This window comes from Vicugna pacos, chromosome 18 (assembly GCF_048564905.1).
Source record: "Vicugna pacos chromosome 18, VicPac4, whole genome shotgun sequence".
In the NCBI taxonomy this organism is placed as follows: domain Eukaryota; kingdom Metazoa; phylum Chordata; class Mammalia; order Artiodactyla; family Camelidae; genus Vicugna; species Vicugna pacos.
This window is the reverse complement of record NC_133004.1, coordinates 39168959-39195821: the sequence shown is the minus strand read 5'-3', so window position 1 is coordinate 39195821 and position 26863 is coordinate 39168959. Positions and strand designations below refer to the sequence as shown.

At 45.3% G+C, this 26863-nt stretch overlaps 2 protein-coding genes and 1 long non-coding RNA gene across 4 annotated transcripts in view; 1 reads left to right on the top strand and 2 right to left on the bottom strand.

Moving 5' to 3' along the window:
- Positions 1-17984, top strand: part of POM121C (POM121 transmembrane nucleoporin C) — a 27424-nt gene extending 9440 nt beyond the window's left edge. Inside the window, exons 1-13 of one of the 2 annotated variants that reach the window (XM_015236969.3) lie at positions 1773-2446; positions 3350-3565; positions 3883-4041; positions 5390-5470; positions 6800-6971; positions 9255-9346; positions 9976-10049; positions 10487-10611; positions 10727-10829; positions 11056-11232; positions 12156-13823; positions 15337-15459; positions 15820-17984. In XM_015236969.3, coding sequence (XP_015092455.2) covers positions 1884-2446; positions 3350-3565; positions 3883-4041; positions 5390-5470; positions 6800-6971; positions 9255-9346; positions 9976-10049; positions 10487-10611; positions 10727-10829; positions 11056-11232; positions 12156-13823; positions 15337-15459; positions 15820-15917 — 3651 coding nt within the window. In that variant the 5' untranslated portion in view covers positions 1773-1883 and the 3' untranslated portion in view covers positions 15918-17984. Of the gene's footprint in view, positions 1-1772; positions 2447-3349; positions 3566-3882; positions 4042-5389; positions 5471-6799; positions 6972-9254; positions 9347-9975; positions 10050-10486; positions 10612-10726; positions 10830-11055; positions 11233-12155; positions 13824-15336; positions 15460-15819 lie in introns of those variants that run through there. The other variant, XM_072943123.1, reaches the window with a different exon arrangement.
- Positions 1335-1731, bottom strand: LOC140687135 (uncharacterized). Its single transcript, XR_012061267.1, has 2 exons — positions 1645-1731; positions 1335-1568 (listed from the first exon to the last, which is right to left on the bottom strand). It is a non-coding gene; the product is annotated as an uncharacterized lncRNA (long non-coding RNA).
- On the bottom strand, positions 17978-26863 carry NSUN5 (NOP2/Sun RNA methyltransferase 5). Its single transcript, XM_006201383.4, has 10 exons — positions 26741-26863; positions 26519-26641; positions 25861-26035; positions 25657-25765; positions 19820-19958; positions 19607-19722; positions 19034-19212; positions 18628-18838; positions 18412-18552; positions 17978-18337 (listed from the first exon to the last, which is right to left on the bottom strand). The coding sequence occupies exons 1-10, from the start codon at positions 26831-26833 to the stop codon at positions 18223-18225; spliced, it is 1401 nt and encodes a 466-aa protein (XP_006201445.1). The 5' UTR covers positions 26834-26863; the 3' UTR covers positions 17978-18222.

The window sequence follows — 26863 nt, the reverse complement described above, 5'->3', positions numbered from 1 at the left end:
TTTTCCCTTGTCTTTTAGCAGCCTTTGTTGTCTTTTCCCATACAGAAGTAATGTAGTCATATTTATCTATATTTTACTAAATGATTTGTGCTTTTTGTGTGTCCATTTCTTTGACCTCTAAACACTGGGGTGCCCCAAGGCTCAGGCCTTAGACATCTTTATCTACATTAATTCCCAAGAAATCTTACTTAGTCTTGTGGCTTTTATGTCTAGCTCCTCCCCTGAACTCCAGTAATAAATGATAATTTAAAAGACCCTTGCTAGGCTAGATACCATCTTTCTTCTTCCCTTATTATTGCAGTTTCTCTAATGGGAAGTCTGCAGCCACTGCCTCCATTTCCTCATCTTCTAGTCACTGTTTAACCCACTGCAGCTTGGTTTTTGTCCCACTCTTCCACTGATACCAATACTGTTAGATTTTTTCTTAAGTAACACAGCCTTTTCTTTTGAAATGAAGTTTTGTATGAAATCACAGTATGTAAACAGATAGACACAGAATTGCCCTGGCAATAGGCTGGGGAAGAGAAAAACTGCTTGCTTTTCTCATCTCTCCAGGTTGCTCCAGAGGCATCTTTACTTCCTATCTTTCCAACCTCTCTATACCCACAAACATCCTAATCTCCAGCCATTCTGAACTATTTGCCGACTCCTGTATCATACTCCTTTTCATCTCAGTGCTTCTGCAAAATGCTACTTCATCTGCCTTGAACCTGTGTTAAGCCAGTTCTCTCAGCTCAAGTAGAACCTCCCAGCCCTTCTTCCTCTTCATCATTCCTTCCCTTTTTAAAAGTGCCTCTATTGTCACACTTACAACAATAACAAAAATTATAACTTTCTGTTTACACATCTTTCTTCCCTTCTAAACTGAGGGCTTCTAAAGATCAGAGACCCTGTGTTTTCCTCCGTTAATCTCTTTAATGTATCTCAGTAATGAACGAATAAATCAATGAATGAATGGCCAAGGAAGCTGAGCTAGCCAAAGCCTGAATTGGCAGTCAACCAAGTTTTTTGTTTGTTTGTTTTATTAAGATATAATTCACATTCCTTACAATTCACAGGGTTGTGCAACAATCATCATAATCTAATTTTAAAACATTTTTGTCCCCCCAAAAAGGAAACCACCCTTCAGCAGTCACTCTCCATCCCGCAACCCACAATACACTCCCCAGCCCTAGACAACCACTAATCTACTTTCTCAGGCTACCAAATTTAACACAGGTAAATGATCACAAATCCTACAAATCTACACGATTCTGGACCATGATGTGAAATTTGGTAGATAACTGTCTCCTTTTATCAGTTTGTACCGCAGAAAGGCAAACTTATATTGCAGCTTCAGGTCTGATCTGCAATTTATTAATTAGACTGATCGGAAATTTATTAGTACTAGATCCACATTTAACAAGGGTGGTTGGTTTGGGTTGGTCTTGCTTTGTATTGTTGCTGTTGAAGTCAACCCCCTTTAGCAGTATATACTTTGGCAGAAAACAGAGTAATTGAAAAAACTTGCAACCTCAGGTGGCGATTGTGAAAAGTGCCTCATAATCTCTTCTAGGATGTTTAGCCCCCTAGAAAATGAGCGTTAAGTGAGTAGTCACTTTCCGGGGCTTTTATTTTTAACGCGATTTCTTCCAACAGGCTCACCTCTGGATGGATGTTGTGCGGGTGGACACGCGGGAAGCTTCAAAAATCTGAGCTCGGTGTTTCAACGAGGGCACATTTTCCGACATGGTTCGGGTCTAGCGCGTTACCAGGCGGTAGCATTTCCCCTTGCAGTCGCTCGTCAAGTCGCGTGCGCTGTGACGTAGCCGGCGCACGGTGACGCGGAGCGCGGCGCGGTGCACGCTGGGATATTTAAGTCTTCTCCGCGGCGCGGAGCCGCGATGTCTCCGGCGGCTGCTGCGGCTGGAGGAGGCGAGCGGCGGCGGCCCATAGCGAGTGTCAGGGACGGCCGGGGCTGGGGCTGTGGCGGGCCGGCTGGGGCGGCGCTCCTCGGCCTGTCGCTGCTCGGCCTCGTGCTGTACCTGGTGCCGGCGGCGGCTGCGTTGGCCTGGCTGGCTGTGGGGGCTACAGCGGCCTGGTGGGGACTGAGCCGCGAGCCCCGAGGTTCGCGCGCCTTCTCGCTCGTTCGGAACGCGCGGCGTCAGCGTACGCTGCTCGCCTCTCCTCCGGCCAAGTCGGCAGTAAACGGAAGTCTCCTAGAGCCGCGGAGCCTACTCGAAGGACCTGACCCCGCTGAACTGCTCCTCATGGGCAGTTACCTGGGCAAGCCCGGCCCCCCGCAGCCTGCCCCCACTCCGGAGGCCAGGGTCCTGCGGGAGAGGCCTGGCCGCCGCCCACCTGCCCGTACCGCGCCGCCTGCTCAGTCGGCCCATCCCAATCGCGTTCAGGTTCACCCCTCCCTCCCTACTCCTCTTCTTCGACCCTCTCGGAGGCCTGCCCACAGGTAAGATAACCCTGATCTTCCCCACACCTCCTCTCTGTCGACCGGCTTTGAATTGAGGCCATGACTTTTAAATCCGATTTCCTTTTTTCATTAAGTCCAAACTGGATTCTGTGTCGTTTTGTCCTCTCAAACACCTTGGTGCATGTCACCTGTCTCCTGACCCCCTTTACCCTTTGGAATGAGATGTGATGCCACAGCTGCTCCCTTCCAATTCTTAAAACTGTGTGAATTTTGAAAAACGGCTAAACTGTCCTTCTGGTGAAAATGTCTTTCTCTTTCCTGTGTCGTTATATAGTATCTTTTGTCAGATTTTTTTCTTTGGACCACGAATAGAAATTCTGAGGTTAGCCAAGCTCAGGTGTTCCAGGAAACACCTTTTTGATAAAACTTGGTGCATAAAGATGATAAAACCAAAGAGACAGTTTCATCTAGTCCCAACAGCTGAGTGATACAAGAGTATACAGAAATTTGGTGAAAGCATTAGATTCTTGAAAAGTACACTTAATTGAGAAGATGAACATTTAGGTGTTAAAAATGTTTGACTTTGGCTGTATTTTAGTGACGACTTAGCATAAAAGATTGAAAAGATTGAAGCGTTCTTGAGAAGTTGCCCCCTGCGCATCCTAACACACACTTTTCTTCCATTGTAGTTTTACTTGCGTTAGCGAGGTTTTCAATTTTCCTCTCATTGTTGAAGTCCATTGTAGGGACAGCTGTTAAGCAGCTGCCACATTCTGCCCTTAGATGGAGTGGGGGAAAGTTGCCATAAAAATACTGTGTGGTCTGTGTTGCTTAGAAAAAGGTTTAAGCTCTTTGGAAAATATCTGAACCCACATGGTTCTTTAGTCATTTAAATTTTCTGACATTCCTTTAAGCTTCTTTGGTATCTCCCATTCTCCACAGGGATTGTGGGACTTTATCACATCGGTTTGTAATAACACCTCGAAGAAGATATCCAATCCAGCAGGCCCAATATTCCTTGCTAGGGGTGCTTCCCACAGTATGCTGGAATGGTTATCACAAGAAGACTGTGCTATCTGCTCGAAACTCCAAAATGGTGTGCAGCCCAGTGACAGTGAGAATTGCTCCTCCAGATAGCAAATTGACTCGTTCTCCAATGTGAGTATTGTCTTGAAAGAATAGACTCCTATTTATGTCCACTTTATTCTTCTGCAGTTATTCCTCTGACAAAGCAAAAAAGGAAGTAGCTGCTTATTTGAATGAGAAATCCCAAATTCTAGTAATTGAATCATCTTTTGTTTTGTTTTGTTTTCCTTAGTCTGTAGCTAATTGCTGATTGCTAAGAGCAGTTTCTGTGAGGGTATAAATTATACTTTTGCTTGTTGGTTAATTTCTAATTTCTAGTGACTGAAGTCTGTGTTGTATGGCATGGTGATTAAAATATATTAATGCTAGAATCTTGTCTTTCATTGCAGACCAGAGCAGATTATCAGCTCAACCCTGTCCTCACCATCAACTAGTGCCCCAGACCCATGTGCAAAGGAGACTGTACTGAGTGCCCTCAAAGAGAGGAAGAAAAGAATAGTAGAGGAGGAAGACCAAATATTTGCTGATAGCCAGGAAAATAAAAGAAGGTAACAGACCCAGCAGAGTAAATAAACAGGCTTCTCACATGGGCTCCTGGGATTTGTTGAAATACAGAGGCCAGCTCCAGTTTGTGACTTTATTAGGTCCCCTTCTTTGGCTCGGTAACAAGTATAAGTATACAAAGAGGGGAGGTTGAAGTCACTAATTAGGTTGCAGAATTGCTTGTGGCTTTCCAAGGAGTCAGCTAAGGATTCTTCTCATTTTTTAATTCAGCAAATTGGACACCCACTATGTGCTGGAGCCTATTCCAGGTATAGTGCAGAGAGCTTTAAACAAGACAAAAGTCCTCATGGGACTTACTTGAGGGAGAGAGACCAAAAAAAAAAAAAAAGCTAATAAAATAAACAAGGTAATTATAGACTAAAAGTGTATAGACATTAAAAAAAAAAACAGGGTAATATAACAGAGGGTAATGAGAAGAGGAATGGCTCTCTGACGAGTTGGTGGACTCCACACTAAAAATCATTGGCCCCATTACCAAGACCAGATTGTTCATATCCTGCAGCTTTAAAAGTTGGCCATTTTTTTCTTTTCTTTCTTTCTTTTTTTTTTTTTAATGGAGGTACTGGGGATTAAACCCAGTACCTCATGCATGCTAAGTATATGCTCTACCACTGATCTGTTGCCTACCAAAGTTGGCCATTTTTGATACTGTAGGTGACAAAATTAAGTAGGGAAATATTAATGCAAGTATATTTGTGTAACAGGGAAAGCTCAGGTAATGATGACTAGAGATATGACTGACAAGTGAGCAGTTTGAGCTAATGTTAACTGGCTAAGCAGAAGAGGGAAAGAGGAAATAACTATTTTTATGGTCCAGATAGATTTTTCATGTTCTTTAGGGTGGTAGTTTTTCTTGACCCTTATTAGCCTGTAACTGGGGATTCTGTGTTAATCTTTTCTGTAATTGGAATAAGCAATGATCATGTGCACCATGGATAGACCCTTCTTATATATGATACTGCAAACTTCACATATTAATCTCTAGAGCTCTATAGGATATGTGGGTTGGCCCCTAAAGTGTTGCTTTGTTTTTAATTTGTGGATGATAGGGTGTTACATTTGTGATTGTGATACTTTGGTGAGAAGTTAGCAAATATTTGATAAACCTAAATAGTTCAAAAGGTCTTGAAATAGTCTCATACTTTCCTTATTGCCAGGACAGTCTTAGCATAAATTTACCTTTTGGAATCTTTGGAATTTGAAGCAGCCTTTTTCTTACCTAGCATGGAACCTGTGCTCCATAGAAATAGTATAAAATCCCAAGAATATGGGGATATGCTTTAAGGGGAAAAAGTAATTTCATTTAATTGAGAGTTTTTGTATTTGTCACAGGCGCCATGATAGCAGTGGGAGCGGACATTCAGCATTTGAGCCCCTGGTGGCCAATGGAGTCCCTGCTTCTTTCGTGCCTAAGTAAGTGAGACTCCACGGATGAGATAGACTATTTGGAAAAAGGACATTGTCAGAGTTACTGTCCTATAGATTTTTCTCTTTGCTTTTTGCATTGCTTTATTAGAGAGAACATTTTGAGTAACTTGTCACAGCAACTCTCTTCTAACTCCTTTTAATATTTTTTCGTTAGTATGGATAAAATATGCTAAGGCTAAGTGGGCTTATAGATATGTTTAATAACCGAGTATATAGACAGAAAGATCGCAAGATTTGTGCAATGGATAAAATGCAACAATATGGAATTTAAGATAAATGTTAAGTCTCTACATTTGAGTTTAAATACATTTGAAAAGGAATTAGATGGTGGGGAAAGTGGTTCAGGAATATGTGTAAAAAGCCTTGAGGTAAGTTATATGCTTAAGCCAGCAGTATGATGTGGCTGCCAAAAAAGCTAACATGCCCCTAGTCTGTACTGATAGAAGAACAAAGGCTAGGATGAGGCTGGTGGCAGTCCTGCTTTCCTTAGTTCTGTTCAGATTGTCCGTGAGCGTTGTGTTTGGTTCGGGGTACTACACTGTAAGAGAGGATGTACGCAAACTGAAATTCATTCCTGGTGGAGCAGCTAAGATTTTATGGGGTGGTGCTGGTGGTGGGTAAGGCAGTTTTTAAGGTGTATAAATACTAGTCCAGAGGAGAAAAATCTCAAAGGAAGTAAGGAAAGTTGGATAATGGCCTCCAAAAAAAGTGAAGGACTGTCACATGAAAGAAGAAAAACAACTTGTTGGTTCGGCTCCAAATAATATCCATGGGTGAAAATTAGAGGAAGTACTTTTTGATCCACTATAAGAATAAACTGGTCCATGTAACAGAGGTTGGATGACTGTTCCACAGGAAAGATGTGTAGGAAATTTCTGTTTCACTTGGAAGCTTGGGAAAAATGGTTGGTTCATCTTAACTCTGATTTTTTTTAAAAAACAATTTTATTTAGGTATAATTAGCATACAATAATCTGCCTGTTTAAACTGCACACTTTGATAAGTTTTGACATGTATACACTTGTGAAACCATAGCTACAGTCAAGATAAGGAACATAACCTTCACCTCCAAAAGTTTCCTGTGCTCCTTAGTAATACCTCCCTCCATCCTGCCCCCATCCCCAGGCATCCACTGATCTGTTTTCTAGAGTATTATATCAGTGGACTCATACATTTGGTTTTTAAAATATTTAGCTTTCCCCTCCTGACTGTCAGATGTAAGTTTATTTAAGATAGATTTTGTGTCCATGGACAAAGCCTTAAAAAAATGCTATCTTCTGTAGTACATCTAATGATCTTTTCCCCTTTTTATTAGGCCTGGGTCTCTGAAGAGAGGTCTTAATTCCCAGAGCTCAGATGACCACCTGAATAAGAGATCCCGCACCTCTTCTATGAGTTCCTTGACAAGCACGTGTGCAGGTGGCATCCCTAGCTCCAGCCGCAATGCCATCGCCAGTTCCTACAGTTCTACTCGAGGTCTCTCTCAGGTACACTTGTCTGTGGTGTGGGAGAAATGGGGTCCTAGCATTAATTAATTGATCAGCTGGTGTTTACTAATCACCTTCTATCTGTCAGATTTGGGGATTACCACTAAGCTAACAGAAGATACAGACCCTTGAGTGATAACTATAGACCAATGGAACAGAATAGAAAGCCCTGAAAGTAAAACAATCATACATGGTAGTCGATAGACAGAGCCATTATTGCAGATAAATCGGCAAAGGATGAATAATTCAGTGAATGGTATTGATTTAATCAAAAGGCAGATTGAGTCCAGATTGCATTGGATCATAAAAGAAATTTATCCTATAGGCATTGAGAATTTAGTGAGAGTTTAAATATGAAGTGGTCGTGGCAGGGAAGGTATTGCTCAGTGGTAGAGTGTGTGCTTAGCATGCATGAAGTCCCAGGTTCAATCCCCAGTACCTCCATAAGTAAATAAACAGACCTAATTACCTTCCTCCCCACAAAAACAAACAAAAAATAAATTTAAAAAAAAATAAGAAATGGTTATAATTCTTTAGAAAGAAGATGTCATATAGCTGAGGAAACAGAGCAAGCTTTGCTACCAGACTGACTTGGTTTCAAGTCTTGGTTCTTGACACTTGGGCAGGTGAATCACTTAAACTGTTTTTTTATAAATATCTATTTGACTCAGCAACATTTATTGAGGCCTAAGCATTTGTTGTTTTTTTCAGGTGACTATCCTTTCTTGTTCTTTACCTGAGCATAACATAGAAACTTAACTGATTCCAGCTTTTTTCTCAAGCTCATTCTAAACCTTGGGTTTCTTGACGTTAGTCTGATGGAACTCGTCTGCTATTTTACCACCTGACTTTGATTTAAATCCCTCTTTTCTTTTTTTAAACTTATATTAAGCATTGTTGCCTCCCTGTTTGTGTTTGTATGATGCAACTTTACTGAGTGAAAAATCACTAGAAGCTTCTCAGTAAGAAAAATGTCTGTGGTAATATTTAGTATCTTTGTAAATACGCCAAAGACAGTGAAACTGTTTGCAGAGTTCTTATCCTTTATCAGTTACTTTGCCACTAGGCCCCTTCAAAGGAGGCAGAGATGAAAACTGATCGTCTTTGCTACCAGGGAACTCCACCTGGTAGAAGAGACAGGTGTATGGATAATTATCATATAACAGTAATACCACTGGTGTTGCAAAAGTCATCAATGTCGTCGATAAGTATATTTTTTTAAATAAAGTTAAACAAAATTTAATGAGAGCAAGACTAATTTACTGGCTTGTCTATATTAGAGCAGTTTTTTTTTAATTGTAGTATAGCTGTACAATATAAGTTACAAGTGTACAATATAGTGATTCATAGTTTTAACGTTCATACTCCATTTATAGTTATTATAAGTATTGACTACATTCCCTGTGTTGTCCAGTATATCTTACAGCTTATTTTATACCTAATAGTTTGTACCTCTTAATCTCCTGCCCTTATTTTGCCCCTCCCCTCTTTCATCTCCCTACTTGTAGCCTCTAGTTTGTTCTGTATATCTGTGAGCCTGCTTATTTTTTGTTATATTCAGTAGTTTATTTTTTAGTTTCCACATGTATGTTATACTATACAGTAGTTGTCTTTGTCTGACCTACTTCACTTAGTATAATGCCTTCCAAGTTTATCTATGTTGTTGCAAATGGCAAAATTCCATTCTTTTTTATAGTTGAGTAGTATTCCATCATACATTTATATACACACACACACACACACACACATATACAAATATCTCACATCTTTATCCATTCATGTGTTGATGGACACTTAGGTTACTTTCATATCTTGGCAATTGTAAATAATGTTGCCATGAACATTGGGGTGCGTGTAACATCTTTTCAGATTAGTGTTTTGGGTTTGTTTTTTTTTTAACATATACCCAGGAGTGGAATTGCTGGGTCATATGGTAGGGAACAGTTTCTTAATTTACTTACATCATTTTGATAGACAATATAGAATACGCTTGTATGCACATCATAGCTCTAACCCTTTACTGAATGTGACAGTCTCCTTTTTATGCCAAAAGTACATTCTTTCTACATTTATTAGTTAGCATTCCATTACTTTTTCAGATTTTTTTTTCTTGTTAATACTGGCGATTGACTTTCCAGGAGCCTTTCTTCACAAAGAAATTTTTTTAGTTACTTAAAAGGAGATTCTATATGCAGTGATGAATAGAACCACAAAATTACATTAAAAGTTGAATGCTAGACTCATCAGCTAGGGTCAGTCATGTTCCTTCTTTTTGACTTTTAGCTGTGGAAGAGGAGTGGACCCAGTTCATCTCCGTTCTCTAGCCTCCCCTCATCCCGCTCCCAGACACCAGAGAGGCCAGCAAAGAAAATAAGGTAATCCGTTATAATTTGCTGTGTGGATTGTGACAGGTCAGGAAAGGAGGGACATTTACTTGGTTCTTAGGCTTTCTGCAACTCTGATCTGGAGGCTCCAAGAAATTAACATCTAGAGGACAGTGAGGCACCCGCCTGAATCACTCTCATCTCTCCCAGTTCTCACGTATGGACTGGAGTGGCCTCTGGGTCCCCTCACACTGCAGCATGAGGGACTGAGGTGCAAGACAGGGAATGGGGTGAAGTCAGCAGGCAGCAGACTTCATGTTCTTGACTCCAGCTGACCCTCTAGGTACCTATTAGTCAAGTTGAATGTCACTGTGTTAGGGATCAGACCTGTGACTAGAACATTCAGGAACTTGGTGGGTTGTAAGTAAGGTTTTGAAGATTATTGATTTGTGCTTAATTTAGGACAAAAGTTTCTCTGTGGCCCCTGTGAACTGCCTCTCTTCATTTTTGTAGGAATTGTCTTTTGACTTCTTTTATTTTTTTCCCTGGCACACTGAGGTCTTAAATCATGGTTGTTCTAGACCTTGTCTGGTTAGTAGGTAAGCAGGTACAAGAAGTTATCCAGTACTTTTGTCAGGTACTCACAGATAAACTTAATTTTCTGCCTTTTCCCCCTACAGAGAAGAGGAGCTTTCTCATGATTCTAGCTCTTCAACTCCATTGGTAACAGACAAGGAGTCCCAGGGAGAAAAGGGTAAGTTGAAGAGCACATAAGAGCGGCTTGCGATGGTAGCAGTGTTGAGCATTGTTGTGTAAAGGGCCTGACCGATACCGAGATAGGAGTTCCTGTCCTTTAGAGGTTTGTAGTCTGGTAAGGGAGAAGGTGACACAGAAAAATGGAGTATAACACAGGGTGACAGTGGGATATAGATAACCTTAGGTTGAGGTATCTGTGAGCAATCCAGGTAATTATTGTCCAGTAAGCAATTGTATGCATGCATTTGGGCCAATTCTCTATATCCTCTTGACTTTAGAAATAATCTTGCAGACACCATCCAAGAGCCCAACTCATGGAAGATAGAATTTTTTAGATACCCAGTGAAAATTCAATGTTAAAAACAGGTGGACAGACAAACCTATCCATTTCTGGCAGAGAGGAAGAAGAAAACAAGTCTATATTTCTTTCCTTAGTTGCAGATACAACCACATGGAAGAAACAGAACTCGTGGAATTCCCCATCAACACCTGGCAGCTCTGGGCAGCGTAAACGGAAGGTTCAGCTGCTGCCCTCCAGGCGAGGGGACCAGCTGACCTTGGTATGGTCTTGTCCGTCTACCTCGGCCCCCCGAGCTTAGCTCTGTCTTGGAAAAGCCAAATACAGGATTCTTCCAGTTTCTTCTGATTGATTTGACTTCTTTTTCTCTTTGGTAGCCTCCACCTCCCCAGCTTGGTTATTCAATCACTGCTGAAGACTTAGACTTGGAAAAGAAAGCTTCACTACAGTGGTTTAACAAGGTCTTGGAGGATAAGACTGGTAAGGAATATAGATCCGTTTCACACTCCAGAGAGGGTTTGTTGGTTTTATTTTGGTCTTTCTCCTCTGGGAAATCTATTTGGGTCCTCAGTGGAATCTGGAAGACAGCATTGAGATTGGGGGGGGGGGGGAGCATTTCTAAATTAGTTACATAGAGACCCTACATTGCCACTGAGAAGAATTCCCACACAAGGGAGGACAGTGTCATCATTTCTTTCTTCCTTAGATACTGCCTCGAACTCTGTCACTGAGAACCCGTCTACCAGTCAGCCACCTTTCACTTTTATCCTGCCTGCTGCTGGGACTGCCACCTCCCCAGCCTCCCTCTCAGCCCCAAGCACTAACCCACTGCTGGAGAGCTTGAAGAAGATGCAGAATTCCCCAGGCCTGCCATCCCCCCCTGGTGAGTGGGAGAGCTTGCTTTGGAGCATGTAATAACATCAGCCTTTGTTTAGGTGGAAATAAAAGCACCATGCCGATCGTTGCTGAAAATTGTTGTAAAGGTTGAACCTATTTTGGCTTCCCGGACCCAAGCTGGTGCAAGCCTAAAAAGGTTCAGAAGTCTGTCATCAGGACGTGTTGGGGTGGGGGGCATTGGGGGTACTGCAACACGTGAAGCTGGGGGAGACAGCGTAGTTTTGGTAGTCCAGTGGCTCTTGACTTGAAACTCAGTTCCTTAGCTGCTCTGAGCCTTGTGGTCGTTGTCTGTAAAATGCAAATGATGCTTACCTCATGAGGTGTCCCTGAAGTGTAAATAATCACCTGGGTAAGATGTCTTGTCACATGCTTACCAGACCACAGGCACAAGACCATATTAATTACTTTTCCTCTAGGTTTGTAAGGGTCCAGCTGACTGTTCCAGTCCCGTGCCTTCTCAGTGCTATACATGTGCACGCTCCTATTAGCACGCTTTATCGTATAGTAGAGTGTGTTAGCTGTTCAGCCCCTGCCAGGGCTCATGGGCAGAGACTCTCTCATTCCTGTTACACGTTCTGAACGGAGCGCCTGGGCGAATGTAGCACATCTTTGATGAATAAGGTATATTGTAGGTAATTGACTGGACTTGAGTTCAGGTGATTGGATGTTCCTTGGTTTCTACACATTTAACCTCCAACTAGGCTAAGTTTTATCCCCTTCTATCTTTCTTCTGACCTGTGAAGGGTAGAGATTGTGAACACTTCCTCATTTTTAGGAATGAACATTTTAAGGGTCTGTGATAGATTTAGTTGTAATTATTGACTGTTGAATCCCTAGCTCTGTGCCAGGCCTTGAGCACCATCAGGTTTGAGGGGATTCTGAATTCATTTTCTCTGCTCTTCTTCCCAGAATCTGCTGGAGTGGCAACCACTGTGGCCCATTCACCTCTGAAGACACCCAGCCCTCTGGCCCTTCTTGGCTCTTCACAGTCAGGGCCCCTTCCAGGCACCTCCTCAGACTCCACGTCCACAGCCACTTTCTCGGGGCTGACCCCTGCTTCTTCCACAGGGCCAGTCACTGACACCGCCAAGTCACCACCAGCCCCTCAGGCCGAGACATCTGCCAAGTCCCCAGCCCCATCTGCCCCATCTCCCACCCCCAAGCAGAGCATTCTGTTTGGAATGCTGAACACCCCACCTGCTAACCCTCCTGTCTCTGCAGCTCCTGCTGTGTCTTCAGCATCTCCCATGTTCAAGCCCATTTTTGCAGCTCCACCTAAAAGTGAGAATGAAGGCCCCTTGCCTTCTAGCCCTTCTAAGGTCACAACCACGGCCTCTTCCAGCTCAGCCCTCCCCACGATGACCAGCACCCCACTTCTCACTTTCAAACCTGTCTTCAACACCATGGGGCCACCTACATCTGTGCCCCTGTTAACTCCCTTCTTCAAGCAAACAGCTCCTCCAGCCACTACCACGAGCGCCCCTCTCTTCACGAGCCAGGCCAGTGCCACCCCGACGGTGGCTTCCATGACCACAGCCAGCACCTCCACAGACTCTGCTCCGAAGCCTGCGTTCGGCTTCGGTGTGAGCAACGTGACCAGTACCCTGAGCAGCGTGACCAGCACCACGGCCTCCACCTCCCAGCCCTTCCTCTTTGGGACTCCGCCTGCTTCTGGTGCCAGCTTCACCCCGGCCGTGGGCTCCATATTCCAATTTGGCAAGTCTCCTTCCGTGCCTGCTTCAACAACAGTCACCACCTTTGGCCAGTCCCTTCCCAGTGCCGCTCAGACCGCCGCCAGCGGCAGCAGCACTGCCAGCTTTGGTGGTTTTGGCGGCACCCTCAGCACCTCCGCCCCGGTCACCAGCAGCCAGCCCACACTGACATTCAGTAGCACAAGCACCCTGGCGTTCAACATCCCCTTCAGCTCAAGCGCGAAGCCCTCTCTGCCGTCCTACCCGGGAGCCAACCCCCAGCCCACCTTCGGGGCCACTGACGGGCAGCAGCAGGGGGCGACCAAGCCAGGCCTTGCCCCTGGCTTTGGCAGCTCCTTTGCTTTTGGAAACTCTGCAGCCCCAGCCCCAGCCCCAGCCCCAACTGCAACTCCAGCGCCAGCCCCAGCCCAGCCGGCCTTTGGCAGCGCCACGCAGTCAGCATTTGGTGGTCTGAAACCCACAGCCTCTGCCTTCGGCACCCCTGCCAGCACCCAGCCAGCCTTCGGCAGCACCACAGCTGTTTTCTCCTTTGGTGCAGCCACCACGTCTGGCTTTGGAGCTACAACCCAGACCACCAGCAGCGGGACCAGTAGCTCGATGTTTGGCAGCGCAACGCCATCGCCCTTCACATTTGGGGGATCTGCGGCACCAGCCAGCAGCGGGGGCTTTGGGATCGGCGTGGCCACCGCAGGCACCAGTGCCACCTCTGGAGCGTTTGGCTTCGGAGCAGGACAGAGTGGGACCACTGGCAGCACCACCCCTTTCGGGGGAGGCTTGAGTCAGAACAGCTTGGGCATGCCCAGCCAGAACACAGCCTTTCCCTTCAGTGTGGCCAGCACGCCAGACAGCAAACCTGTGTTTGGAGGTAAGGTCAGGAGCTGACCTGGTTGGCTGTGCTGGGCGCTCCTGTGTTAGCACAGTTCCGCTCTTGGGGAGCGTTACGTTGTGGTAGCGGAGAGACAGGTATGAAACACACAAACACAGTGTCAGATTGCAGTAAGTGTCTTGATAAAGCATGTACTTAATAACGACTGGGGGCGAATGCCTTTCTGAGGAAGTAACACATTTAATCTCTGAGACTGTCTTTGTGATAAGAAGGATGTGGAGGTGTGAGGGGCCCAGAGGCAGAAACAAGTTGGGTAGGTTCATGAACAGAGGAAGTCAGGTGTGGCTGTATGTTTAAAAGTGGGGAAAGTGGTATCAGATGAGGTCGCGAGGTAGGCAGAGTTGAAGGTCAGTCATGCCAGGGTTGAGTGCCTGGATTGTCAGTACTAAGGGAAATCAGTGTAGAATTTCAAGCAGAAAAAATGAAATGATTTTTGCCTTGTGGAAGATGAATTATAAGGACTTTTGACCCTGGTAGCTTCTGTTTTCTTCACGGAGTGTGAGAGAAGTTCTCAAGGAGTGGGTTAGGCTGAAATGCCTACACAGGAGGGCCCATCGAAGCAGTCGTTCTGGAGCAGGGGAAGGGGAGGAGTGTCACAAGATGTCACAGGACCACAGGCCACCTGGAGGGTGGAAAACAGTAGTGAATTTAAAGTGAGGCAAGTCAGCATTGGTGCTTTTCCAGCAACATCCAGCCTAAAATCAGCGGTAGCAGGCAAAGCCAGCCTGTTGAAGCTCAAGCAAGTGAAGCCGGCAGGGCTGTGGACTGGGGTTCCTGAGGAGGCTGAGGAATCGCGGGAGCCAGGGTGCTCGGAACAGGGAGCTGGGAGCGAGGGCGGGGAAGTGGGGACTGGAGCAGCTGTGGCGGGGACGGGGAGACAGAAGGACTCCTGTGCAAGGTCAGCCCTCAGGGAGCAAGAAAGATGCCTGCCCCACTCCAGTCCCCAGACAAGGAAGAGCTCAGAGGACGCAGCCCTCCGCGAGGGGTAGGAGGGAAAGCAGCATCAGTGCTGGATGGCAGGATGGCGAGGGCGGCCACATTCGTTGATGACTGAGTCCCAGTGCGTCCGGTGGGGAGATTAGGGGACCCCCAGTGGGAAGGAGAGGGGCAAACAAGAGACTTAACGCATCTAGTACTGATAGAAGGGAGGTAACCTCAGGGTAGAAGGTGGGGGTCCACTGAGTGTCCCCTCTTCTGTGGTTTGGTGGTCAAGGGAACACAGGCCTGCTCCTTAGGTGGCCAGAAGGCAACCTTGAGGGGCTGTCTCTGCGGCAGCACAGCTGTGAGCAGGCTGGAGGCACACCTGGAGTGGCAGGTATTCGGGCTTAATTATCCCAAGCAGTTCCTCTGGTGGCGTGAACCGGAGCTGAGGGGTCCTCCGGGGGAGGCCCTACTGGGAGCAGAGACCCTCACTCGGATAATTACCATCTGCTTTGAGGCCCTCCGCTCACCAGCCTGGTCTCAAGAGTTCTCTGCTGTCTCTTCATCCTAGGCACCTCCACACCCACCTTTGGTCAGAACACCCCTGCCCCTGGGGTGGGCACATCAGGCAGCAGCCTCTCCTTTGGGGCATCCTCAACACCCACCCAAGGCTTTGTTGGAGTCGGACCTTTCGGTAAGCGGCCAGTCTCTTTGTTGCCAGCGTGACCTGCTTATCTCCTCTCTGAAGAGGGAGGGGGTGGGGTGGGCTGGTCCACCTGGGAGTCCAGCACAACCCAGGTTTGGAGTTGGACAGAGAGATCAGGGAGGAGCCAACTCAGGAAGAATTTCCCAGATCTCTGGGAAGCCAGGTAAAAACGCCTTCCTGGGCCTCACTCCCAGACTGTCTGTGGTTCTGGAATTTTGCATTTTTAATCAGCCCCTCCCCCAAAATGATTGCTAGAATTCGGGAAGCCCTTTCCTAGCATCCAGTGTTCTTCAGAGAAGTGTTGTCAGGTCGCAGCTGCCCTGATGAGATCTTGTTGAATCTTTCCAGGACCAGCGGCCCCTTCCTTTTCCATCGGTGCGGGATCCAAGACCTCAGGGGCTCGGCAGCGACTGCAGGCCCGAAGGCAGCACACCCGCAAGAAATAGCCTTTGTCCCTGCCCATTCCCCCGCCCCTTGCCCAAATCTGCTAGGAAGAGCCTCTGACCCCTCTAGTTCCATAAAGCAGACCTACCCCAGGCCTCTGGCTTCAGGCACCAGAGAGGTAGCGGCAGCCCCGGCGGCTGTTTCCCTCTCCTCCAGGAAGCAGAAGCCTCGGGCCATCGAGGGAGGTAGGGCGGGGCAGGAGCCTGCTACCTTACTTGAACAGTTCCGCTGGTGAGGCTGGAGAGAACTAAAGAAACACCTGTACATACGGTCCACTTCCTTCCCTGACTCTTGTGTGGTGTTTAAGCTTAGGCGGCCTCCCTTCCCGCCTTTTCCCTGAGAGCCATCTTTGCTGGAGGGTAATGGAGGGTCACCACTTGCATCTCTGACATGCACTTGATGGGACTGGGGGAAATGGATTATCCCTAAAGCTTTACCTTGCTTGGCTTGGCTATAAAAAGTGGTTCTCCCCTTCTTGTCCCTTTAGGGGGCTGTTTCCCCATTTCTTGCTGCTTTATCCCTCACTGGTTCCTTACAGGATCGATTCCTTTTAAAATGATCCTGAATCTAGCTTTGCCTTGGAGACCCCAGTGGGTGCTGCTCCTGCTGTTCCACTTCCTCCTGCCAAGTCTGAGCCGATGTTTCATCCCCAACCCTCTCTGCCAGTTTGGCCCCTAAAAGCTTGGTGGCTCAAGACTGTTAGCCTGGCAGACCCAGGGGTGGTACCTCACTCCAGGAGACGGAAGCTCTTGGAGCAGGCAGGATGCCCACCGCTGCTTTCAGCTGCCTCCTCACCCACCTTCCCTGTTGGCCTCACTGGGCTCGTCTGCCTCTCCGGGATTGTACGTTTAAAGCCTTGTTCTGTGTTATTTTGTCTGATGCTCATGTCTATTGCTCTTTGAATCGAGTTTGGAGGAAGCATTGAATTGTATGAGTGGCGGCATGTTGGTAGTGCCGGACTTAACTGTTTCTCAAGTTTCTGGGGCCTAGCTAATTGAATGTGCAAAGTAGCACCACTTTACGGCTGTTCAGTGCCGAGTCCTGGATTTTCAAATGGTGTTTTGACTTTTAAGGGCTGGCAGCCCAGGAGGATGGGGCCAAGGGGAAGCAAAGGCCTCTTCCCTCTGCTGTTTCTTTCCCACCTCCCTCACCTCACTGTAGGCAAGATCACCCGTAGGGTATGTTAGAAAACCTAAATTAATGAATCCCATTTTAAAATTACATTACTCCCCACCCCTTCCCTTCTTTTTCCTTTGTTCCAAAACCATATACCCTAGGCCCAAGAGCCTTGCTGCCAGGCCCATCCTCTTTGGGAGAAGTATGAATGCGTGTGTCTAAATTAAAAGAAAAAATATTTAAACATTTTTTAACAAAATAAAAATTTATTTTTGTATTTAAGCTAAATTGCCTTTTAAATTCCTTCAAGCTTGGTTCATTGAGGTGGTTAAGTATAAATGCTATTGACTAGAAATTAGCTGTACTGTTAAGTTATACCTGTGTGAAGAAGAGGCTCAAATGCTGTCCCAGGCAGCTTTCCTAAGGGACTAGAGCTCCTTCTGGAAACATATAAAAATGTAATTCTTATTTTATAAATAATGTGATGTAGATGTAACTAGTCCCCCCACCTTTGTGACTGAGGGTGAATGTTCTGTGGCAAGGGACTGCTCCTCCCCGCCCCCAAGAAGAGCTCTGTTGTGTGTGGAGCTGGGGGGGGCCCTGAACCTCAAATACCTACTAGATTGGAGGGGGGGTGGGGCACGGGTCTAGAAATCAAGCTTCTACCTATACCTTATGTAAGGTAGACCCTCTTAGTTTAGTGCTCTAAGCTAGTTTACCTCAGTTCCACCCACAGGCAGGACCGTTGGTCCAGGAGCCCCTGAAGCGGGCGTCCTGGTGCCTGAGTGTGAGCGCGAGTGTGTACACGTACGTGCACTGGGCAGGAGCGGGAGGCTGGGACTTTCCACGACAAAGACTGAATTCCTGTGAGTCTAGTTGGAATTTTTAGTATGAATGTGAGATTTTTCTCTTTGCTTATGTCATTAAGAATAAAAAAACTGTGATCTATCGTAGACCATGTCCTGCCTTTTATTTTTATGGGCGGCAGCAGCGTGTTTCACCAGCCAGAACACAGCCCGGGGAAGGGACCCTAGGTCTGGGGACATGCACTCTCTCTCCAGCTGGAGAAACAGGGTTCCTAGTTTTCTTCCTACAGCCATAAAAAGAACCTTTCCAAATAGACCTGCTGCTTGGGGCTGAGGGCCTGAGACCAAGCTGAGGGGGGCCCGAGGTCAAAGCTTCAAGCCCCTGCTATGTGTCAGGCCCTGTACTGGGAGCAGCTGCTGCTTTTTGCCGCCTCTTCTTTCTCTTTGGGGCTTGGCTGGGTCTAAGGTCTGGTGCTGGCGCCTCAGCCCGTGGGACGGAGCTGAAAGAAAAGTACGTTAAGTTAGTCATGCCCCATCTTCCAGCATCTTTGTAGCAGGCCCCCTACTCACTCACCTTGGCACCTCTACCCGTTCAAATACAGCAATGAAGAAGCCGCCCGTGAGCGTGGTCTCAGGGGAGGCCCGGAGGCAGTGCCCAGCATCTGGGAAAGTGCTGAGGCCTCGGTGTGGCCAGGAGGGGAGGGCAGGAGCGAGCCTGCAGAGAGGAAACGGCAGAAGCTTGAGGGAAGAGGGCAGCCCCCTCCCCCAGACCCTGGTGGACACCCACTACCTGAAGGCTCCTGAGCTCTGCTGCAGGGCGGCTAGTACCACATCTTCATTCTCCTCCTGGCAGAGGGAGCATGTGGAGTAGACAAGGCGCTGCAGGGCCGGGAAGGTGAGCGCGTGACTCAGCGCCCGCTGCTGGAACGCCGCCAGTGCTCGCAGGCGCTCCTTGCTCGGCGCCCCTGCGCCGGGCTCCTCCAGCTGCCTGGTCAGCATCCCTAAGGAAGAGGGCTTTCACCACACACTGCGTGACTTCGAATGAAATCCCCGCTTACAGACGAGAACGTCTGCCCAGGGTCACACGATGATTAAGAGTCAGAACTAAACCCAAGGCCAAAGCAAACTTCCACCCCTTCTGCTCTAAGGCTGCTCTGGATCTGTGGGGCCCTTGGGCACACTTTCCCCCATCTCACCGGAGCCGCTGCAAGAAGGATCCAGCAAGATATACTGGACCTGACGATAACGCTCGTCTGAGGGTGAGACAGCCAGGAAGTCCTGCTCAGCCAGCTCACAGCAAGAGACCCCGGCCCGGGTCAGCAGGGTAGCCATAGATGCCAGGCGCTTGGCATCCAGGTCAAAGGCAAAGATCTTCCTAGGGAAGAGGGCAGAGGTGAGGTGAACTGAGAATTTATGGAGCATGTAAGAGTCTATACCTCTGACATATGACAACACATACTTTTAAGTCAGGACAAACAGAAAATAGTATTTAAGTGTTTTAAAATTGTAAGTATTTTAAAAGGGTCAGTGGTTAGAAACAACCGGCCTGAGCACGCTGCCCCAAGGGCTAAGGGATACACATCTCACACCTGCAACCCACCGGGAAGCTCAGCTTGGGGCTAAACCACGAACTGCCCTTGGTCCAGAAGGAAGTATTGAAAGGAAAGGCCTCCTTTCAGTCTCATATCCTACTGGAGTAAGAGTTCCTTATTTCTTCTTAGAAAGTACAGGAGCAGACCTCACCCTACTCCTCTGACCATGGTGCTCACCCTTGGTTCTTGAGAAGAGCAGCCAAGTGACTGGTCTTGTTGCCCGGGGCAGCGCATGCATCGATGACGTGGGAACCTGGTGGTGGAGCCAGCAGCATGGCTGGGAGGCAGCTCGCCTGGTGGCGTGCACGCAGAACACAGCGGCTGGGTGAACAGAGGCCCTGGGCTGGGCACTCCCCACCTGCTCCTCCCTCTTCCACCCATTTTCCCTACCTTGTCTTGTAGGATAAGGTGACCGGCTTGGTACAGTGGGTGTTCATGCAGATCTGTCTGGGCAGGAAACACGAGCAGCTCTGGCAACAAGGAATCCAGAAGAAAACACTTTCCTTTGAGGGCCCCTAAGTCCTCGAGGCTGCCAGGGAATAAGAGCCATTCATTCCACGTTTTCTGAATCATTCCATGCCAGGCACCAGGCCAGACTTTTCACAGATCACCTAACTGCTTATTTATGCAACAAATGCTTAAAACTGCTATGAATAAATTAACAGGGTGACAAGATAGAGGCAGCAGTTAAGAGAATGGGGTTTTCAGGCCAGACTCTGGGTTCAGGATCCCACCTCCACAACTGACCAGCAGCGGGAACATGGGCAAGTGCCCTCATCTCAGCCTCTGTCTGCACTTCGGGAAAATGGTAGGTGTGAGGATTAAATGACATGCAAAATACTTAGGAAAATACTTTGCACAAGTCAGGCATTCAATAAATGTTAGCTGGTACTGTTACAACATAACCCCGGGGGCTCTCCCCTTGAAAGTGTACTTTCTATCCCTTAATAAATCCTCACTTGACTTTCATTCATAGATAGATAGATAGATAGACAGACAGACAGACAGACAGACAACCCTGGGGAAGGGCATGGTGCAGGGAGGTAAGTGCTGAGCCGATTTCTGATGGATGAGTTAGTAACATGAGGAGCTGAGGTGATAACTATATTCACTAAACTGCAAAGAAGCATTGTCCACTCCACCTGACTCACACAGAAACAGGCCTAGAGAGTAACAAGACAGATCAGAAAGCTATCAAGTGGCAGAACTAGAGTTCAAATCCAAACACAGCCATTCTCTCCACCCTGGTCTCTAAGCAGCATGCTAGAGGCAGACGGGGGAACATCTGTAACAGGTGGAGGGGAAGGGAGGGAGCAGAGGCGGCTTCCCAGAGCTGTAAAAGGACAGACCAGGAGGTAGGCGAGTGAGGGGAGGAGAGCCACGGCAGATGAGCCTGGAAAGGAAGCAGGAGGCACAGCACAACAGAGAGCCAAGAAAGGGTTTCCAGCAGGGCAGTAATACTTTGGATCCGGTTTCAGATCTGTCTCCAGCCCACACATGTGGGCAAACATGGCGATAAAGTCTGGAAGTGGGGAGACCAGTTTAGGAGATTCTTCTGTCAATCATGGCAGGAAATGATGCTTAAACCTAGGCACTGTCCAAGAGAATGAAAAGATCACTTTGTCAATGGACTAAATGCCTCAATCCAAAGATATAAAGTAGCTGACTGGGTTAAAAACAAAACAAGACCCATCTATATGCTGCTTACAAGAGACTCACTTCAGAGCTAAAGACACACACAGACTGAAAGTGAGGGAATTTTAAAAAGATAGTTCATGCAAATGGAAATAACAAGAAAGCTGGCATAGCAATATACGTATCAGACAAAGTAGACTTTAAAACAGTCTATAACAGACAAATAAGGGCATTATATATGATAAAGGATTCCATATGAGAAGAGAATATTACACTTATTCACATTATATGCACCTAATATAGGAGCATCTAAATATGTAAAGCAATTACGAACAGACGTAATGGGAGAAACGGCCAATAATACAATAGCAGGATATTACCACCATACTTACATCAATGGACATATTATCTGGACAGAAAATCAGTAAGGGAACAGTGGTCTTCAGTGACATATTAGTTGGACTTAATTGGTATCTACAGGACATTTCATCCAAAAACAGAATACACTTTCTTTCCAAGTGCACATGGAATATTCTCCAGGATAGATCACATGCTAGGCCACAAAACAAGTCTCAACAAATTTAAGAGGACAAATTATATCAAGCATTATTTTTCCAACCATAAAGGTATGAAACTGGAAATCAAGTATAGGAAGAAAAATGGGAAAAACACAAATACATGAAAACTAAACAATATGCTAAAAAAAAAACCCAAAATGAAACAAAACAAAAAACAAACAAACAAAACCCCAATAGGTCAATGAAGAAATCAAAAAGGAAATCAGAAAATACCTTGAGACAAAGATAAAAACACAACCTTCCAAAATCTATAGGATACAGCAAAAGCAGCTCTAAGACATTTAAAACAATGCAGGCTTACCTCAAGAAACAAGAAAAATTTCAAATGAACAACCTAACCTACCATCTAAAGGAATCAGAAAAAGGATAGTCTAAAGTCAGCAAAACAAAAGAAATAATAAAAAGAGGAAATAAAAGAGACAAAAAAAAAAACCCCCAAAGAAATAGAAAAGATCAAAAAATCAAGAGCTGATTTTTTTAAAAAGACCAACAAAATTGATAAGCCTTTAACCAGGCTCATCAAGAAAAAAGAGAATTCAAATAAAATAAGATTTGAAAGAAATGTTACAACTAATACCACAGATTAAAAAATCATATGATCTTCAACATTTTTAGAATAAGAAAGAATGTCAAATCATGTCTCTGGGAAATTACGGATTTTGACATTTCTGTTAATAGAATTTCTCAGGCTTTCCCTTTTTAAAAGTACTGGACTCTGTAAGACGGCTCTGTGTTTGGGATCTCACTCCAGGGAGAAACCCACAGCTGGATTCCTCTATAGACCTCTGTCAACACTCTTGCCCTCCCTATCTTGTCTTGTTGATATTGTACTGTTGTTGAGGTTTTTATGTTTATGTACTTCATATATAGAATTCTGAGCTAGGGTTGCTTTTGTGGCCTTTCTGAGAAGCTCTAACCTGAAATAAGATTAGATAATGGTGTGGAGTGTGTTACTAAATTAAATATATAGATAAAGATACAGATATATAGATATATATACACACGTACAAATGATGCAGACATAGAAAAGTTATGAATGATACTACCTGATTCAACTGTGTAAAATAAACACTTAAGACAGTATTTCTTGCCTTGCTGAGATCTGATATAATGGAAATATTAAAATACTCTTCAGAATAATTTCTTCAGCTACAGTAAGCTTGGTGTCATAATTTTAAGAACTTGGTAGTAGAGCTCCAAGTGCTTCACATTTCTTCATTTGGCTTTTGGTTACTGAAGCATTATTTGAACTAGAGATTCCTGAGGGAAATGTTCAGAGGAAGTTTTATCAGGATTTTAATTTAAGGTTTCAAATGGAGGAAGGCAGGAAATTCAAAGTGTGACTGGAGAGAACCCCTGCCTCCCTTTGTCAGGGCTTCTCAGAAATAATCTGTTCTGGATAGCATGAATGAATCAATGTGCAGTTTTATTAGATGGCATTACAGATAAAGATAATGCTGCCTTTTCTGTCTCTCAGGGCTGTTTCCATGGAAACTTCCATAACCAAACAAAAGCAACCAATCATTTAGTCAAAGCTTGTCTTGGCGCATAGACCTGTATTTCTTTAAAGAAAACTGTTTTCATACATTTGGTTGTGAGAGCAGGGGCCCTTGAACATGCCCTAGATTACAGAATACTTCTTCTCTTCCAGAATGTTTCTCTTGAAAATACAAAAAAAATTTAAAATCTCTTGTCTGAGATCTGTACCCTGAACTTCCCTCAGCTCTTTAGATAACACCTCCAAACCTGTCCCAATATCACAGGTTTGGGATCATTTTTAGAATGTCCCTTGTCACATTAAACAGAATGAATTTACCCTACATGTCCTCGTAACAGATATGAGTGTTTGGAACCTTAAAGTAAACATATTTAGTGATCAAAGTCCTGGGAAATAAGACTTTAGAAAAGTATAGGAAATACTGAAAAAAAATCTGTAAGTTTGTGCAACACTGTATAACAAGTATAGGCTACTCCAGTGAATCCTAGATAAATTACTTTAGAAACATAAGGGTGACTTAACTTATTGGCCAAAATAACTGGATTACTTTGAGTATTCCAGGGTATGGTGCCATGGATAAGGAATTAAAGTAGGTCAAAATTTAAGTGAAGTTGGTATCACTTTCTAAAGCTAGCTGTTCAGAGGAAGAAAACCACACTTTTTTCTATAGCCAATCAAATACTCTCTATATATAATTAATACTCGTATCTTTTTGTAAAATTCTTAACCTTTTGAATTTAAACCACAGTCTAACAGTCTTTTGACAATAATGGTGGTGTGATCATCCTTTTGTCTCACTGGATTTTATAGTTAGTGAAACTATCTTTTCTCAACAAAATGTATTTGAAATAGTTCTGTCATTTCATTTATAAATTCTGTCTTGCATTGTGATTTAATTAACCTTACTGTCCTTATGAAATGAAATGGTGGCTTTTTGAAATAAATTTACCAAAAACAGACATGTAAACATTTTTATAGATTCCTTATTAACTGAAACCAGACAGGTATCTTTGGAGCTGATATGCCACTTGTTTATAGGCAGTTTGGATAAGCCTATCTTCCAAGGTATACATTTGAATTCAACTTGGATTCTTTCAAAAAAAAAAAATCATAAGAGATACCACAAACAGTAATATACCAATAAAGGACAACAGAGAAGAAATAGATGTTTTCTAAAAACATAAAATCTTCCAAGACTGAATCAGGAAGAAACAGACAAGCTGAAAAGACTGATCACTAGCAGTGAAACTGAATCAGCAATCAAAAAATTCCCAGCAAACAAAAGTCCAGGACCAGAGAGCTTCACAAAGGAATTCTATGAAACATGTAAGGAAGAGCTAATACATATCCTTCTCAAACTATTCCAAAAAACTAAAGAGGAAGGAACACTCCTAAATTCATTCAATAAGGCCACCATTACCCTGATACCAAAACCAAAGACACTACAAAAAAAGAAAATTACAGGCCAATATCTGTGATGAATACAGATGCAAAAATCCTCAACAAAATATTAGCAAACTGAATTCAACAATAAAGATCAGACACCATAATCAAGTGGGATTTATTCCAGGGATGCAAGGATGGTTCAATATCCCTAACTCAATCAATGTGATACACCACATCCATAAAAGTATAAAAATCACATGACCATCTCAATAAATGCAGAAATAGCATCTGATTAAATTCAACATCCATTCATGATGAAAACTCTCATCAAAATTAGTACCAAAGGAACATATCTCAACATAATAAAGGCTATATATGATAAACCCACAGTTCACATCATACTCAGTAGGCAAAAGTTAAAATCTTTTCCTCTAAAAATCAGGAACAAGACAAGGATGCCTACTCTAGCCACTTACATTGAAGACAGTATTGAAAGTCCTACCCACAGCAATCAGACAAGAAAAACAACTAAAAGGCATCCAAATTTGAAGGGAAGAAGTAAAATTGTCACTATTTGCGTATGACAAGACATAGATTTATTACAACTAATAAATGAATCCAGTAAAGTTGTAGGATACAAGATTAATATACAGAAAGCTGTTGCTTTTCTATACACTAATAATGAACCATCAGAAAGAGCAACAGCAGAGCAGGATATAGCTCAAGCAGTTGAGTGCATGCTTAACATGCAGGTCTCAGGTTCAATCCCACTACCTGCTTTACAAGTAAATAAGTAAATAACCTAATTACACCCCCCAATTTCAAAAAAAACTTAAAAAAATAGACTCTTAAAAAAAAGAGAGAGAGAGAAAGCAAGAAAACAATCCTGCTCAAGACTGCATCAAAAAGAACACCTAGGAATAAACTTGACCATGGCGGTGAAAGACCTATACTCTGAAAACACATATAAGACACTGATGAAGGAAACTGAGATGATATAAAGAAACAGAAAGATATCCCGTGTTCATGGACTGGAAGAATTAAAATTGTTAAAATGTTCATATTACACGGATCCCTGTTTCCCAGGCACCTCCTTAGATGATGACAGCCAGGCAAGGTTCTAAACTCACCTGGAAGCCCGACCCTGGTAGGAGAAACCTTGTCTCTTGAAATAATCAATTGTATCCTCAGAGCAGGTCTTCAGAGTGTTCACCCGCACAAATCGAGGCACCTGGGAGGCTAGGAAGCAATGAGCAGTGAGTGGGCAGGAAGACGGCCCTCTCCTCTCAGGGCCTGTTGGTGATCCCCCACGCCCACAACTCCTTCCAGCTCACCTGGACCAGGCTTGGATCCCACTGCCAGCAGGTCCTCATTGCGGCTCACACCTCGGTGAACCTTGAGCCGGGCCAACTCTGCCTTCAGCCTTGCCTGGTGCCGGTCCAACAGAGCCTTCCATCGACCCCCACGCCCTCTAAAGCCTCTTCCCAGCAACAGCTCATATACTAACACCTGGGGATGAGGACAGGAGGAGCTAAAACCTTGAGCATTATTAATTCCTTAGAACTCCACAGTGTTGGAACTGGAAGGACTAAACAGATCACCTGTCAAGACAGTAATGTGTGACCTTGTTCAAGATCACACAAGAAATTAATGGCAGATATGTGATTTGAACCTGGTGCCTTTCTTCCCAGTCCGGAACCCTTTCCCCATGGCTTCTCATCAGGAGAGCTCTGGATCCCAGCCCTCCTCTTTGTCAACATCACCCTTTTGTTCTACCCAGTCTCTACCGCCGCTACTCTGCACTTCTGTTCTTAATCTTTCACACAACGCTCGAGGTTAAAGCATCTTCATCTCACCTCAATTCATAACCCAGCGAAGGGCTGCGCCTCCTCATTTCAGAGGAGCAACTAGCTAAACTCACATGGTGGCTGGCAGTGGAGCTGGGACTGGGCTATAAGAGATCAACCTGCCCCAACCCTCCCCGCTAGCTACCTTGGCCAGGTGCGGCCGCAGCTTCTTCTCGGCGCGGAGGAGGCCGGCGCTGGTGATCACGGCGTCCAGCACCGCAGAGTAGCGCTGTGTCTCGCACACCAGTGCATACAGCTGCTTCACGTTCTGCGCGCGGCCGAAAGGACCCAGGTAAGGCGGGGGCCAGGCGGGGAGCCCCAGGCCGGGGCTCCCCTCCTGCCCCCGCCCAGGCCCGAATCCCTCTACCTGGAAGCTGCTGGCATACACCAGCCCTTTGAGGGAACCCTGGCGGCTCTCCACGCCCGCCAGCACTGCCGCCGCCGCCGCGTACAGCGCCATGCTCCGCTTCCGCGCGCCTTTACGGCTCTG